Source organism: Carcharhinus amblyrhynchos, chromosome 28 (assembly GCF_965287045.1).
Source record: "Carcharhinus amblyrhynchos chromosome 28, sCarAmb.v2.hapA, whole genome shotgun sequence".
Lineage (NCBI taxonomy): Eukaryota > Metazoa > Chordata > Chondrichthyes > Carcharhiniformes > Carcharhinidae > Carcharhinus > Carcharhinus amblyrhynchos.
In genome coordinates, this window is record NC_137351.1 from 12,032,121 (window position 1) to 12,049,174 (window position 17,054).

Here is a 17,054-nt window from a genome sequence, read left to right on the forward strand (position 1 = left end):
GGACAGAGACACACACAGTGGCCAAATCAGTCACCTTAATTCATCCCCTCATCTTAACTATCTAACCACCCAGCCAGTAACAACCTCCAAGCAAACATTTTAACCAAATACCACGTTCACTTTAACTAACGGCTGTGCCACGAACGTGAACTCCCTTTATTTCCTCTGCTAAGAATGATCAGAGTTATATTCCACTCCCTTGCCCGAGGCCTCCCCAATAGCTCAACTACATGGCCCGTTTCATTGCAAACCTACACAGCAAGATCCAGGGAATTATTTCACCGAGGGGTTGGGTGGGAGCGTGGGGGATCTCTGCTGAGTCCTCATTTGATATGCAGACACACAAGCATTTTTCAGCAGAAAATTGCTGGATCACTGGTCACTTGAATTTCGAGCAGGTTTTCCAGGTAAATTGCCTTCATGTTCTCCCACCAGCTTAAAGCTTAACACTGTCCCAGTCAGTGCACCTTGCCTGAAAGTAGATACAAATTGCCTCTCCAATCTTAATTTCTTTTATTAATTCGTGGCAAATGGGCATCAATTTATTTGCATTGATTGCCCGTCTCCGGTTGTCCTTGAGAAGGTGGTGGTGAGCCTTCCTTCTTGAGTGATTGACACAACTGAGTGGCTTACTTGGCCATTTTGGAAGGCATTTGAGTCACCCACATTGCTGTGGCTCTGGAGTCATATGTAGGCCAGACCAAGTAAGGCTGGCAGATTTCCTTCCCCAAAGGACAATAGTGAACAAATGGGTTTTTCTGACAATGGTTTCATCCTGTGGCGGGATTCGAACTTGGACCCTCAGGACATTCACTGAGTTTCTGGGTTAATAGTCTAGCGATAATACCACGAAAGGACATCGCCTCCCCGATGTGGTAAGTGTTATCACCAGCAACAAGTGGAGAGCAAAGGTTTCTGAGGGAATGGGGCAAAGAATTTAGATGTAACTTTAAAGCAAAGCTCAGGGTGCATGCCTCCCAGCAATGAAGCAGGAATAAAGAACTTGCATTTACACAGCTAACTTCAGCACCCTAGCATGACCCAAAGGTACAGCAGTGACTAATTTGCCACTATTTAAAATGGGAAGCCTACTTAGGACACAGATGAGGAGCAACTCTTTTCTCTGAGGGTTGAGAGTCTTTGGAACTCTTCCCAAAAAGGTGTTGATGGAAGCAGATCTTTGAAGTCATAGATGGTAACTCAATGAATAATCCTAAATCCAAGAGCAATTGACTTTTGCCAAGTAAGAGAAAAAAGTAGAAGGATGGAGTTAGGATACGCATCAATCATAATCTAACAATGACGGAACAGTATTATGGAGCTGAATGGCCTCCTTCAGTTCCTGATGCTTGATGGATACTTGTATGGCTGTGTTATATGAAAACAGAGGGAGTGAGGTTCAGTACTGATGCCCAACATGGTGCCACCCCAAGAATTGGAGAGTCTGGGTGTGATATCAGAGTCATTGAGCATCAAGTGCACTCCAGGAAGGGCCAGTGCTCCATAAGGGATGATGGCGTAGTAGCACTGTCACTGGACTAGTAATCCAGAGACCTGGGAGTGACACAGGGGGACACAGATTCGAATACTAACACAGCATATGGTGAAATCTGAATTCAATAAAAAAATTGGAATTAAAAAGTCTACTGATGATTATGAAATTATTGTCAATAGTTGGAAAAACCCACCTGGTTCACCAATGCCCTTTAGGGAAGGAAATCTGCCGCTCTTACCCGGTCTGGCCTATATGTGACTCCAGACCCACAGCAATGGGCGGCACGGTAGCACAGTGGTTAGCACTGCTGCTTCACAGCTCCCGGAACCTGGGTTCGATTCCCAGCTCCGGTCACTGTTTGTGTGGAGTTTGCACATTCTCCTCGTGTCTGTGTGGGTTTCCTCTGGGTACTCCAGTTTCCTCCCACAGTCCAAAGATGTGAGGGTTAGGTTGATTGGCCATGCTAAAGTTGCCCCTTAGTGTCCTGGGATGTGTAGGTTAGAGGGATTAGCGGGTAAATGTGTAGGGATATGGGGATAGGGCCTGGGTGGGATTGTGGTTGGTGCAGACTCGATGGGCCGAAGGGCCTGTTTCTGCACTGTAGGGTTCTATGTTCTAGCAATGTGGTTGACCCTCAACTGCCCTCTGAAATGGAGGGCAGTTGGGGATGGGAAATAAATGCTAGTCTAGCCAGCGATGCCCATGTCCCGTAAACTGAATAAATCAGAGAAAATTGCAGGAGTGCGGGTGATAAGATTGGAGAGGAGGGATTCATTGACTTTTACCTGGTCTTAAGAGAAGTAAAGCTCACAAAAGTAACAATGCACGCATCCAGTAATAGCATGTAATCACTTCCACATGATAACTCTTCAGTGTATCTATAAACATTCACCCTAGGGATTGGAGGAAGGCCGTTCATTTCATGCAAATCATTTTGTCGACATGTCAAGGAGTTCATTGATTAAAAATAAAATCTTGTAACATTCCACTTCAGGAACGCAAAGGTAAAAAAAATCCGCATTGAGATCTAATCTTAATAAAAATGGTTTTCATGAATGAATTCAATAACCATTATCCTACTGGCTCCAGCTTATTTCTGCGTCTCATGGAGGTTACTATGATGGATTGCCTCGAGTGGTTAGCATAAATCACAGCAGAAATTCAAGCCTCTCCTTTGAAGCATGCCATGGGCAGGAAGTCAAAAAGCCTCCGCGCTGATAATATCACACAATAACTCATGCACCCAGAGCCCCAGCCTGCACTGCGCTGTGTCCTGATACCATCAAATCCCAACTGTGCAAGGGGGAGAGAAATCACTTCAAAACAAAATGCCTAAAAGGAGATTGTGTGTGTGTGTGTGTGTGTGTGTGTGTGTGTGTGTGTGTGTGTGTGTGTGTGTGTGTGTGTGTGTGGAGGCAGCCAGGCCTCTAGCCCATTTTAACTGTGGGGTCAGCCAGCCTTTTAGCCTTGGTGGGGCTGGGTGGGTGGGAGATCTGTGGTACTGTGGGGGAGGTTGTCAGAGGGGAAAGCAGCAGAGTGCAATGTAGAAAGGGTGGTTTTAAAGGAGATGGTGTTTTGGGGATAAGACAGTGTTGGAGGGGGACAGAGTGAGGCATGTGAGGGTGGGACTGTAAGAGCATGGAAAGGTGTAGGGATGTGGGCATCGCTGGCATCAAGAGATGTGGGGCATTATTGGAAAAGCAACAGGGAGTTGCTGCTTCTGTGGAACACACAGTCTGAAATATCGACAACAGACACAAGGTGTAAAACCCATGACCCAATATTCACAGGATCATAGAATCCCTATAGTGCAGAAGGAGGCCATTCAGCCCATCAAGCCTGGCCCAATAACAATCCTACCCAGGCCATATCCCCGTAACCTCACATATTTGCCCTGCTATTCCCCTGACATGAAAGGGCAATTTAGCATGGCCAATCCACCTAACCTGCACATCTTTGGGAGGAAACCGGAGGCAACCCACGCAGACACAGGGAGGATGTGTAAACTCCACAGAGATAGTCATCTGAAGCTGGAATTGAACCTGGGTCCCTAGCGCTGAGAGGCAGCAGTGCTAACCACCGTACCACCCACTGTACAATCTGCACACTGCAATGTTTCTAGAACTGGATATTAATTTTGGTACTAAAACAAACAAAGTTGTGTGTGTGAAATTGGAAACATGTATTTGCAAAGAAAAAATTGCACTATAAAAAATCATGCAGAAGTTAATGTAACAAAGGGCCGAATTTAGCGCCCACCTGCGTCGTGCCCCAGTAGATTTGAAAGGTCAAGGGTCATTCAGTTACGGCAGCCAATCCAGTCTTGGAGGAGTTTTGGGAAGTGACGTGCTTGGACACTCCATCCACACCAAGATGGTGGTGAAAGCACGCTCGGTAGAAAGCATGCTCGGTTAGTGCCTCGAGTTATCTGGGAAGACTCCAAATTACTGGTGGAGTTACACAGCTAAATACTGGGCCGTGGAGGAATGTATGGTCAAAGGATCTCCTGAAATATTAGGAACCCATTGCAAAGATGTGATTACGATGTGGAGATACCCGTGTTGGGCTGGGGTGGGCACAGTAAGAAGTCTCACAACACCAGGTTAAAGTCCAACAGGTTTATTTGGTAGCACGAGCTTTCGGAGCACTGCTCCTTCATCAGGTGAGTTCAGGATTTGCCTGTACTCACCTGATGAAGGAGCAGTGCTCTTAAAAGATGTGATTAGCCAAGGCTCCAAATGGAGATCACTCTTCAATGCATCTTTCAGGAACAGGAGGAGGCCATTTATCTTTGCAACCCTGAGGCCACTTGGGTGCCCGCCATAAGGACAATTGCCCATTTGCTGCAAAGAATTCCAAAGCTCGACTACCCTCTGTGGGTAGAAAAATTTCCTAATTTCACTCCTGAGAGATCTAATCCTTCTGGCCATGTTCCCTGGTTCTAGACTCTTCGCCAGGTAGGAATAGTTTCTCTCTATCTGCTGCAATTAGTCCCACTTAACATTTTGAGAACTTGAAATTGTATCACTCCTTAACCTTCTGAATTCCAGGGCATACAACCAACATTTCTTTTAACCTGAAGGTACCCATGCCAGCTGTACACACATTGTCCCTTCAGTAAGGTGTGTGCGTGACCACACAAGAAAAACTTAAAGGGACTGCGTACTTATAGAGATCGCTTGTGCACTGAAAAACAAAATTAGGTGAATGCTGCATATAATCTTGTTTGTGTCAAGCCTCCTTTTAATTTCACCCTCCAGTAAAAGTAGAGTTCTGAAGAGCTATAACTATGCTCTCTCCATGACCAATACATGCTTCCTAAGGTGTGGGACTCAGACTGAAAACAGTACTCCAAGTGTGATCTTGACTGGCACCACATTCACCATCTCAAACATTCGCCACCAGTGCAGCCGTGTCTAATAGATGCACTTGCAGTAAATAGCCCCAGAACACCTTCCAAACCCATGACCTCAACCACACAGAGGGGACAAGGGCAACAGACACATGGGATCACCACCACCTGCGAGTTCCTACCTAAGCCACACACCATCCTGACTTGGTTCCTTAACTGTCGCAGATTCGAAATCCTGGAACTGCCTTCCTAACAGCATTGTGGGTGTATCTACACCACATTGACTGCAGCATTTCCAGAAGGGAGCTCACCCGCCACCTTCTCAAGGGGCAAATAGGGATGGGCAATAAAGACTGGCGATCCCAACAACAGATGAAAAAAAAGTTCAATATTGCAAAAAAGTTGTCTTCCTGATCAAAATTTGCACAAAAAGCAAATAACAATGAGAATTTTATTCCCTTCCCAACCTCTCGTGGAATAAAAAAAATTTTCTGAAGACAAGGGACTTCTTCCAAATTCACCACTGCATCCCACTTCCAAAATCCCAACCGGACAAAGAGCAGAACTTTAAACTAACAAAAATCCAGGTCCTCAAGAAAAATCCATACATGCATTGGGGTTATCAGAAGATAAACTGAGCTGTGTTAACCTCAGAATAAAAAACACACACCAATTAGGTCAAGTCTTGAAAGGAGTAGGGGAGGGGGAAGAGATGGAAAGAGAGATAGAGAGAGAGAGAGAAGCACTTTATTGCTCCAGTTCAACATCCCTTTTTTACAAGTGTACACAAGCTATTATCAGCCTTACACAAAGGGTTAATGCGAGCCCCCGGGGTTAATGCACAATGTGGGTCAGTTTTAAAATCTCAAAAACTCCCATCCTCTTAACTAGAAGTCTGCTCTTAGAGTACATCAATCACCTAGTGCTCCAGCCTGCTATAAGTCTCAGCATCTGAACTTATACAGTTGGGAGACGAAAGTATCTGATTTCACGGAGACTGCACTCCATTTTATCGTTATATTGTTCTAGTTAAACTCATTTCCATTACGGAAAACCTCACCAATTTTCTCCTTTAAGATCATAACATTATAACAAGTCACATGCTATTTCCAGTCTGTAAAACGTAATAAATTTACACAACCTGGACAGACTAAAAACACACAAAAAAAAACAACCCAAAAAAAACTTGATTTGACTTCAAAGGGCCAAAAGGGAAAACATTAAATGTTGTTCAGCTGTAATATAATTGCAAAGAAAAATTACGAAAGCTACAACAGACAGCATTCTTTGTGTGTTTTTCGCTCTCTCTCTCTGCAAATGTTTATTGCTAAACTTGGCTGAAAGATCAAGGTAAGTGTTAGCCAAACAGATATTTTATTAATATTTATTAAATTGGCCGATTCCTATCCCCAATATTAAAATTCGTTGGCAGGATCTTTTCGCTGTTTTCTTTTGAACAGGGGTATGGTTACATCTGGGTATAGTTAATCAAATAAAAAGTGCTCTTAGAGGTTTGGAATTTAGCTTCTGGTCACCTCTGGAGGGTGTCAAGAACTTGCTACCCTGCCCTGTGTAAAGCTAAAGAGGGGGAGAGAATATGGGCACTCGCGTTAGCGGGGGGGGGCGGGATTTTGTGGCCTCGCTCGTCCTGTGCCCCGCCCGAGGTCAACGGGGCTTTTCATGGTCCGGCCCTCGCCCGCTCTGATTCCCAAGACAGGCCGGGTTGTAAAATTCCGGCCTAGGTATTTTAACACAACTTGGTCCTGCCTGCACCAAATGTGCATAATTAACTTCACAAAAGCTTATATTTATATGACAATGTGAGAAAACGCCCCAAGGTGCTTTATGGGAGTGTTATAAAGGTGGGTTAGATGCCAAGCCGCTTAGGCAATTCAGTCCATTGAACCTGAAGCAGAAGGCAATAGATGGTCAAAAGTCTCTGAAAGGAGAAGGTAGAGAAGTTTAGGGAGCAAATTCCAGAGCTTGCGGTCCAGGCACCTGAAGCATAATTTCCAAAATGAGAGGACAGAAACAGGGGGATGTACCAGGAAGCCAGATTTGGAGGAATGCAGAGATCTTGGAGCATTTTTTGGATTGGAGAAGGTCAGGGAGATAGGGAGGAATTTCAAAGCATGGATGGGAATTGTGAAAAATTGAGACATCATTAGACCAGGAGCCAATGTGAGTCAGCGGACACAGGAAGGGTGACCAGAGACTCCCTTCTGAGTCCAGAATAGGAGGACTGCAGACACAACAGCATGTTGCAAGGCTGGATGAGGTGAAAGTAGGACCCCTGCATTGTGACTGAGACCAAAACCATTGTTTTATTCTGACAAGGCCAGGGAGACAGGGGCCAACTAGCAGAGTCCAAACAGGGAGCAGGCTAAAAACGGCTGTCAACAAAAGGTGGGATCTTCTGGGCCATGTTGCTTGGGACCTATGTCAAGTGATGCAGCTCCCCACAATTCAATAGGAAGGGTGGAAGTCTCAGAACATTGTGTGGTATTGATAGAGCAAATAGAACTTCCCTGATGGACCAGGCTAGTGGAACATTAACTTACAGAACCAACCCAAGATCTGAGCCAAGTTAATGGATCACTGTCAGGGTAATAGGTGGGGTTCTAGAATGAGCTTGGGGTTTTGTCTTGGTTAAGGAGGGGAAAATTGGCAGAAGTCACTGCCCAGGAATACACTCTGTTGGAAATAGAGAATATGTGGGTGAGGAGAAGGCAAATGCCCTCACCGTTTCAATGCCTGCCAAGATTTTCCTATTCTAGGGCCATGCATTGAGAATGGACACTTGGTCAAGATTACTGAAGGGCTATTGGCTCCACCACTGCAGAACAAGGAGCTGAGCAGAGAAATGTTTTGCAAATGTGGTCCTGTTTTGCTGAAGGAGTTTGCCTGGCGCCAAGTCAATTATTAATAATTAATTTATTTGGGGAAAAGTGCACCGTCATTTTCAGATCACTCACAGCCCAGTGTTCTAGGCACATAGCCTGCCAACAGATTTGAACAGGAACTAGAAGGCTGCCCTCGTGTTCACCGTAATCTTGCTCCCCACACATTCCTGTTGTAGCAGAAAGTGCTTGCACCTCGATGCCAGCCTGCTCTTTGAAACCACATAACACACAAACAAACGAACGAATTCAGCAAGAACTGCTGATAGCCCTTTCATTTACATCGCAGGGCATGATAAAGAATTGGTCAACCACAGTTAACAGGCACAGCTCAGATACCACAGAGCCAGTGTCTCCAAATTAACCACACAGCCAATAAACAGAAATATAGCAACACGGCATGTTTCTCATGGAGCTGATTCTGATCCACAACCATGCAACCATCAACCTTGGAAGATCTCCTGATGCACCCCAAGTTTTTTTGGACCAGCAATAGTAAGCATGTTGTTAGCTGCCTGGGCCCCAAGCGCTGCAATTCTCTCCTAAACCCTATGTTTTATATCAAAACTAGAAGGAGTAGGCCATTCAGCCCTTCGAGCCTGCTCTGCCATTCATTGCAATCATGGCTGATCATCAAATCCAATCTCTCTTTGCCCCCATATCCTTTGATAGAAAGTCTTTGACTGTGTTTCTGAGCCACATGCAGAGATATCAGGGCACTGTCAAATTTGGTTTGATGATACCTCTTTAAAGCATGTTAAAGACACTACATGAGTATAACTTGTTGCTGTTGATTGAGAAAACCCAAGTACATTTACGCAATACCAACCGCACAAGTCAGGGTGCTGATCTTTCTCACCCTCCTATCCTGGAGGTGCTAACTCACATTGACCAAATGTTTGGTAGCTCGGCTAAGTGACTCTCCTTCTGGTATGTGGTTGGACAGCGATGTAGTTGCAGGCTATTCAAGCATGGAGGCTTGTCACAGAGTCAAATGCAGCACTGACCCAATGTCCAGCTACAAGCGCACAGGCATACCTTCCCGAAGCGACCGTGGGTTGAACCTATCCCTCACTAGCTTAACCCCGCGGCAGTAACACTCCAGCTCAGATCAATGAAAGTAACAAAAGCAACAGGAAATCCAGTCTAGGACCTTGGGTTCTGATGGGTCAACCATACCAATATTTCCCAACTGAAGCATTGAGGATCAATTAATTACATTTACAGAGAAATACTTCATCTCCCACCCGTCCCCCACTCAAAAAAGATCTAAAATGTTACAAGCAAATTCAGAATTAAGGATGATAATTAGCCCTTAAAGGCAGCATAGTGGCATAATGGTTAGCACTGCTGCCTCACATGGCCAGGGACTCATATTCAATTCCCGGCTTGGGCCACTGTCTGTGTGGAGTTTGCACATTCTCCTCATGCCTGCGTGGGTTTCCTCGGGTGCTCCGATTTCCTTCCACAGTCCAAAGGTGCGCGGGTTAGGTGGATGGGCCATGCTAAATTGCCCTTGAGCACAAGCTAGTGCAAATGCATGGGGCTATGGGGATAAGGCCTGGGTGGGATTGTGGTTGGTGCAGACTCCATGGGCTGAATGGCCTCCTCCTGCGCTGCATGGATTCTATGATTTTATGACTTGCCATACCACAGATGTGGATTTTAATATGATTTTTTATTTCTCTCTGACAGACAGTCTAGTTACCTGAGGACTGGAATTCCTCTCATCAATATCGTAGCTTGTTGCTGCAAAATTGCAGACCCCAAACGGATTCAAATATGCCAACCTTGCCTGTCAGCTCCTGCCCCTTGGTGGGTGTGGTCAGATCTGGTCCCTCCCATAGCTAGCTGGGAGATTAAAGGAGCGTGCGGGAGTCAGCTATGCTGGAAAGAGGTCCGACCCAACCACTGCATCTCCCCTAATGATAACTTTGGTAAAAAAAGAGACGCAAGTGCAAAAACAGACATCCCGTTCTGTACTCACATGGTCATTTAACAGGAAAAAAACCCAGTCTTGAATTAACAAATCAAAAATACTTTTCTTTCCCTCAGCAACAATTTAATTAAATTGATGTTATCAACGGCTTTGGCACATTTCCATTGTCACATTCTTTCCTCCATTGTCACACTCTTTCCTCCATTGTCACACTCTTTCCTCCATTGTCACACTCTTTCCTCCATTGTCACACTCTTACTCAGCCCTCTCCTCTGACCCTGAGGGACCCAAGTACTTTTTTGCTTCCTTGGCCAATCATCACGACTCCACTCTCCAAAAGCATTGCAGAAAAGTCTGAGGGGTGGAGGAGGGGGGCGGAGGAAGGCGACAAAGGATAGCAGCCCCCCTTTCCGGGATCATTCTATAATCAGAGATGTCCCATTCCACAGAGAATCCAAGAAGGCTTGAAAATACCCCGCTCAAAAGCAAGCAAAGACATCCCAAGTGGGAAACCCACCAAGTACAAGACAACGCAATTCCGACCCAGCCTCACAGATTTGATACATTAACACAGTTTCTCTCTCCATTGATGTTGCCTGACTTGCTGAGTATCTCCAGCACTTTCTGTTTCCAATAAATACAAAGCAACACAGCCTCAATAAAGGAAGTGATTCCATGCAATATCAGCACAGGAGGCATCATATCAACCCCATTAAGAGTTTTACGGAAGGTTGTACCACCAAGAAGCATTTTTAAAAGACAGCAAAGCCTCACATTATCCAGTTTCCCAAACCAATTCAAGCCTCCCAAGGCACATTTCTTTAACAATCTCACTTCCTCCACAACACACTGGCATTGGAGAGACAAGTTAAAAAAAAAGCCTTACCTGAGAAGTCTCCAGGTGTGATATTTGGGGAACTGGTGGCTTCCGTTTCAGTGTAGGACACTGTGCACTCTGGTGAATAGCAGAACAAAAAAAAAGCAGATGTTAAGAACCCGAGTATCTGCACCACTGCACAGGGAGTTCCCCCCCCCCCCATACACCTCCCAACAATACAGCGTCTGCACTGCAATGGGAAACAGCCAAATCCCTGCACACTACCCGATTTTTCAAGCATGCCCAGGGATGTTGGGGTGTTGTACAGGACAGATGATGCACACAGCCATGGGACAAGCATATCATTTACCACAAATAAAGTTTACAACATTTTAGGGAGAAACTAATGGGTGTCTGGAGTAAATGGAATTACAGAAAAATCCACAAAATTCCATTCCCAAGCCATCAAAAGAATCTGCAACGGCCAAGATCCAGGTCTCAAAAAGTGAATATTTACAGATTTCTTCAACCAAATCTTAAACACTGGTACAGAATATAATCATGGAAAATACCCTATTCCATCCTCCCCTCCCCAAAACACACACACACTTTCCTTCCTCCAAGTATAGTAATCTAAGTAAATTTTAATGAATTTTTTTGCACAATTTTTTTTTAAGAAACGGCATGTAAGAATTGTACAATCATTATATTTTAAATAGTGGAAGGGTTTATAATGCAAGCCAAACTGGAGCTTGCCTGCTGACTTGAGCCTTGGTGACGCCAGCACCACACACTCCCAACCACAGCTCGACTTATACTGAAGCTTCACAGAGCTTGGCAGGGGCACCATGTCAAATATCAGCAGAATTCACAAGCCTTCCACTTGGTGGGGGTAAAAGTGAACTGGGCAATCTGCAGTTACTGCACTCCAATCACAATTACAATTCTTCCAAACTATTTTATTGCTGTAATAACAGAAAGTCTTGTTTCAACACACACGTTGCAAGAGAATAAAAATATTTTTGGAACCTCCCCCCCTCCCTCCTAAAGGCACTGTTTCTAGGTGGGGTACAGTTCCACAGATGCCAAGTGCCCTGTGGTAACATGTAATGATACATTCCTAACTTAAAATAAGATAAGTTAAAAAAAAGTTCCATCAGACAGAATACTTTGTGTCTATCGAGATTTGGCTCAAGCACTGGCACATTGCTGATTTGAGACATGCTCATTGTAATTCACCAGCCGCCCTCCTTAAACTAATTTTCATTTTTAAAAGTTATAATTTTTCAATCTATTAAAGAGCTTACCCAGTGGCTTTTCCTCGTCATTTGTAGAGAATCTCGAATAAGGAGGCGGTGGAGAGTCTGAAAGAGAGGACATGGGAGTTAAACAGAAAAGTTGAAAAAAAAACGGTGGAGAGAGAGAGAGCAGAGAGAGAGAAAAAATCCTTTCTCTGTCTTGGGAAAGGTTTAAGTGTAGTAGAGTGAGCTTGCAGTAATTGCCTGGATGGATATTCAATCGTCAGATGAACGAGGAGCCAGTCTGGCGCCAGGCATATGCAAACTACATATTATCGCCACTCCTTCACCTAAATAGCTTTGGAACTTCTTAGGAAAAAGGAGGTGAAAAAACACATTTGAAATTGATCTCATTTCAAAGGGATCGCTCCAGACCTCAATCCCCTCCCACTAGAGGGGGAGAAGTGAGAGAGAAAAAAAACTTTAGATTTAAATCACATTCCCTGGGTTCTGCGGAGTTTAATTTTTTTTAGAACGCTGTCGTTTCCTTAAGAAAGGAAAAAGGTGGGGGGGGGGGGGCGGCGTTCTCTCTCTGAGCCTGGCAGAGAAGTGAAATAGATTCTCTGAGAATGAAAGAAATCTACAAGCCAGAGAGAAAACAGAAACATTTTTTTTAAAAAAGCGTTCGGCAACGCAGCTCTTCAATGTCAGATTAAAACCTCTTTGTATCAAAATATTTTGTGTTTGGAGGGAGGTTGGGTGGTTTCAGAAGGAAAACAGCACCGCGAGTGGCAACATTACAAAACACTGCATTTTCACAACAATTTATAACGAAATGAAAAGGGACGCAAGCCAGAATTCTGCATCAGTCACATTAGAGAAAACGTTATCACGCCACGCATCAGTGAGCCCCAGCTATTTGCAAAATGCAACAAGACCCGAGACAAGGCGGAGGTTATTTTCACAAAGCCACAGTGGGCTTTTCCCCCCGCTCTCCTTTCTTAAAAAAAATCGGGCCTCCTGGAGTTTAAATACAAAACTGATCTTTTTAAAAAAATCAAAATGAGTTAACAATTCTCACCGTCAGTTGCCCCAATAATTATACAATCCAACCGCTCCCCCCCCCATCCTGTGCTAGGAGCCGCGCTTAACATTATTTAGGACGAGATTCATTTCCCCCCACCCCCCAACACGGGGGAGGGGGTCTCCGTCAAGTCTGCAGACCGGTCGATTAAATGAAATTTATAGTTTTTTTTAAAGAAAGAATACTAAACTGTGTTGGCAAGAGTGTGGTGCAGACTGATGCCATAGGTGGGGGAAGGGGGGGTTCAACTCCCTCTCCCCCTCTACTCTGGTTGTTCATTGCAATCTGCCTCTCTCCACCCTGCAGAATGATGCCCCCTACCCCCCGTCCTATATCTCACCAATACTCTCTCTCTCTTTGGTGGACAGAGGCCTATTTCTGTTGAAGGGGCTCCAGATAATAACCCTCACTCGGGTTAAGTGTCCCCCTCCCCCCCGCCTAATGTGAACCCATTTCTCAGATTCCGCCCCCCCCCCCACACTTTTCAGGTCTGACTGACACGATAGCACCTCAGCTTTAATCCCAATTATTGACTGTATGAACTATTTCCAAAAAACAAAAAGGGGAGAGAAAATGCAAAATTTCTTCTGCAAAACGGTTTTCTGAATAAATGGAGTAAGTGGAGGCAAAAAGCTCATTTAAACCCATTCGTTTTTGAACCCCATCCAATTGTTTGTGTAACAAGCGGAATCGGGACAAGCTCGCCTTTAGCTGCATTTAACTGGAATTACATACGAGGGGGTTTTAAAACTCCCACGTCTTGGCCTTAAACTGCTGCCCCCATTAACAAAGCCATGTCAAAACTTTTTTTTTACAACCCCAGTGCCTCGTCCTGTTGTAGTGTTGACACCGACCAACTCCGGTCCCCCCCACCCCGACCCAGTCTGCTGGGACACTTCTTGGAACATTTATTTATTAAGACGTGCTGTTGACAGTTTCATGGTTTCGGAGTGAATGCCGTTTTCCCAGGAACAAAAAAAAGAGAAGAAATCACAAGACGCGCATTAAAAGCTACAGGACCACAAACTAAAATTTCCCCACAATCACTGGACACTGCGTTTTGCCCCTTCTGAATATAATTCTAACACCCCCCCCCCCCGCCCCTCCCAATCTAGGCTGAGAATGTCAGGTTTCACCTGTTAAGCCCCGCCATGAACTGTCTGAACTCCATTTGCTACAACAGATATTTTGTGAATGAAACTTACAAATGGGGTTTGAAATGTTACAACCACTTTTAGATGAATGGCTGGAAGTTGCAACTGCCATGAATGAAAGTACACCGGGGCCTTACAAACGGCGTCAGTGTGTCAATGTATACCTGCTTCTCAGAAGGATTCAAATCGACTTTTATGGACTAGGGGTGCACTTTCTTCAAGATTGTAAACCAGAAACGCGCGCACACGTTTCCATACCTCTGCTAACTGGGGTTTCACGCGAGGTGCTTCAAGAAATTAAGGAATCTCATTGAATAAAATGCGTATCACGAATTTTTTTTTCCTTGAGGGCTGTTGTTTAAACTGATTTATCTGTGTGCCACAGCTTAAATCGAAGTTCTGAACAGTTATCAAAAGTGTGACAATCTCTCTTCAGGGCAGGGATTGTTGGCAATCTCCCTCTCACGTGTGTTACAAAGCCTGGCTCTGGGTGAGATTCAAGCTCCGAATGAATTCTTTCAGCAGGAACTCCGGGTTAGGCTCTACCTGGTGGCTGAAAAAACCCCCCAAATGATCATCTTAAAACCCCAGGCAAGCGAGACACCTAACTAGCCTCCCAATGTAGCCCCCATCCCACCCTCCCTTTCCAAAGTAGCTTAGGCACAGCTCTTCTCAAATACACAAAGGGTGCTGCACACACCTGAGATTGTTATTCCATGTGTGCGAAGGGGGAAGAGAGAGGAAAAGAGGTGGTGGAGGGCGAGGAGGGAAGAGAGAGGGTGAAGAGAGAGAGACGGGGAAAAGAGAGGGGGAAGAGAAAGAGGTGAGGGGAAAATAGAGGGGGGAATGAGAGAGGGGGTGAAGAGGGGTAAGAGAGGATAGAATGGAGGGGAAAAGAGAAAGGTGGGGAAGAGAGGGGAGAGGGGAAAGAGTTGGAGGAGAGAGGATGAACAGAGAGAGGGGGTGAAGAGAAAAAAGAGGGAGTGAAGAGAGAGGAGAGGGTGAAGAGAGAGAGGGTGAAGAGAGAGGAGAAAGGGGGGATGGAAGAGAGAGGGTGAAGAGAGGAGGGGTGAAGAGAGAAGAGGGGTGAAGAGAGAAGAGGGGTGAAGAGAGAAGAGGGGTGAAGAGAGGAGGGGTGGAGAGAGAAGAGGGGTGAAGAGAGAAGAGGGGTGAAGAAAGAGGGGTGAAGAGAGAAGAGGGGTGAAGAGGAGGAAGAGAGAGGAGAGGGGGTGAAGGGGGGAGAGAGAGTGAAGAGAAATGGTGAAGAGAGGACGGAGGGGGGAGCAGGACAGAGGGGGGAGAGAGCGAGGGGGAGAGAGCTCACTCACCTGGTCCACACAGCCTGCTGAAGTGATAGGGGTTGCAGCAAACGGTGCCACTGTCCGCGCTCCGGGAGAAAGCCTGGCAGGAATACAGCCGCTTCAGTTCAAACAGATGCTTGAGGTCGGGCCACCGAAAGAGTCGGCAGAGCAGGAGCTGGGGGGGCAGGCTGTGCTTGCCCAGCCTCAGCTCACTCTTGGCCATCAGGACACAGGCAGTGTGCAGCCCCCCGCTGCTCTCCACCGCCTGGGCCAACAGTTCCAGCGGCTTCTCCTTCAGCCGCTTCAGCAGCGAGTGAGTGACCGACTTCAGCTCGTTCACCGATCCGGCCAGGTCGCTCCAATCGTCCGCCTCCTGCCCATGTCCCCCCGTTAGCCGGCTCCGCCAAAGTCGCCGTACAAGGCCCGACCGTTTACACCTGAACATACGCCGATTATAGACGGGGGGGAGGCCGAGGGGTAAAGCTTCACTGTGCCAGTCCGTCTTCCCCCTCTCTTGTCCTGGGGGGTTGGGGGGGGGGAGGATTTAGAAAGGTACCAGGTCACACTGCATCAAGCCGGGGGAAGAGAGCCATGCATTAGCACAGCCAGCTAGCCCGGGGAGCAGATCACAGCCACACTGCACAGCAAGATGCCACATTCGGCTTGGGGGGTGGTGAGAGGGTGCAGGGAGGGAGGGGAAAAATTAATTTACAACAGCAGCAACCAATGCAGCAAAAATGAATTACCCCCCTGGAAAAAAAAACAGCAGCCAGACAAATCCACACTCTGAGACAACAAAGGTATTTCTTAAAAGGCAACAAGATTTTCTTCTGTGAGAGTGGGGGGGGGGTCAGTAACTTGCCCCAATCCCACTTGGTTGCACCCCCTCCCAATAAAGCAGAGCAGCTTTCGAGTCTTTCCCTTTAAAGCAGCAGTTTTTACACTCCAGTGGAAATGTGTCTCTCTGCAATAGATCCGGGCGAGATCTTGAGTAAGTGCAGATTTCACACTGTAGATTTCACCAACATGCTGGGTGTATGTTTCTCTATAATCCCAAATCTTCAGCAGACAGACAGAGGCTGGAGTGAGTTGGAGAATGGACTATCTCTGTGTGTGGCTCCAGATCAGTGTGCCCTGCATGCACAGTTAGACTGCACTCTGCACATTTTCTCTCCGCTCCCTCTATCACTCTCTCTCTCTACAACACTCTGGGCCTCTGAAAGCACATCCCGGCCATTGGCTGTCTACAATCATGTGGTAGTCTAGACATTTTGGCGCGGCTCTGATCTGCACTGATTGTTGCGCAAACAAGGTTTCCAGTTTCTTAACTCCTTGCACACCAGAGCTTCTTATTTGCAAATTATATTTTAATGGTTCTTTCTAGATCGACACATTAGCCAGCTCTGAGAGAGGGCCACCCTCACTCGAAACGTTAGATCTATTCTCTCTCCACAGAAACAATTATAGAATCTTTACAGTGCAGAAGGAGGCTATTTGGCCCATCGAATGTATACTGACCATAACCCCTATCCCAGTAGTTTCATACATCTACCTCGCTGGTCTTCCAGCACTAAGGGGCAATTTAGTATGGCCAATCCACCTAAGCCTCACTCCTTGGACTGTGGGAAGAAACAGGAGCACCCAGAGGAAACCCACGCAAAAATGGGGAGAATGTGCAAACTCCACACAGACACAGTCATCCGAGGCCGGAATCGAATCTGGGTCTGTCGTGCAATGAGGCAGTAGTACTAACCACTGTATCACAGTACTGCCC

At 46.1% G+C, this 17,054-nt stretch overlaps 1 protein-coding gene across 1 annotated transcript in view; it reads right to left on the reverse strand.

The window, feature by feature from the left end:
• smad6b (SMAD family member 6b) overlaps window positions 1–16,511 on the reverse strand; it is a 59,807-nt gene extending 43,296 nt beyond the window's left edge. Inside the window, exons 1-3 of the mRNA XM_080214140.1 lie at window positions 15,308–16,511; window positions 11,811–11,867; window positions 10,573–10,641 (exon numbers count right to left, since the gene is read on the reverse strand). Coding sequence (XP_080070266.1) covers window positions 10,573–10,641; window positions 11,811–11,867; window positions 15,308–15,725 — 544 coding nt within the window. The 5' untranslated portion in view covers window positions 15,726–16,511. The remainder of the gene's footprint in view (window positions 1–10,572; window positions 10,642–11,810; window positions 11,868–15,307) is intronic.
• Window positions 16,512–17,054: the final 543 nt, after the last annotated feature.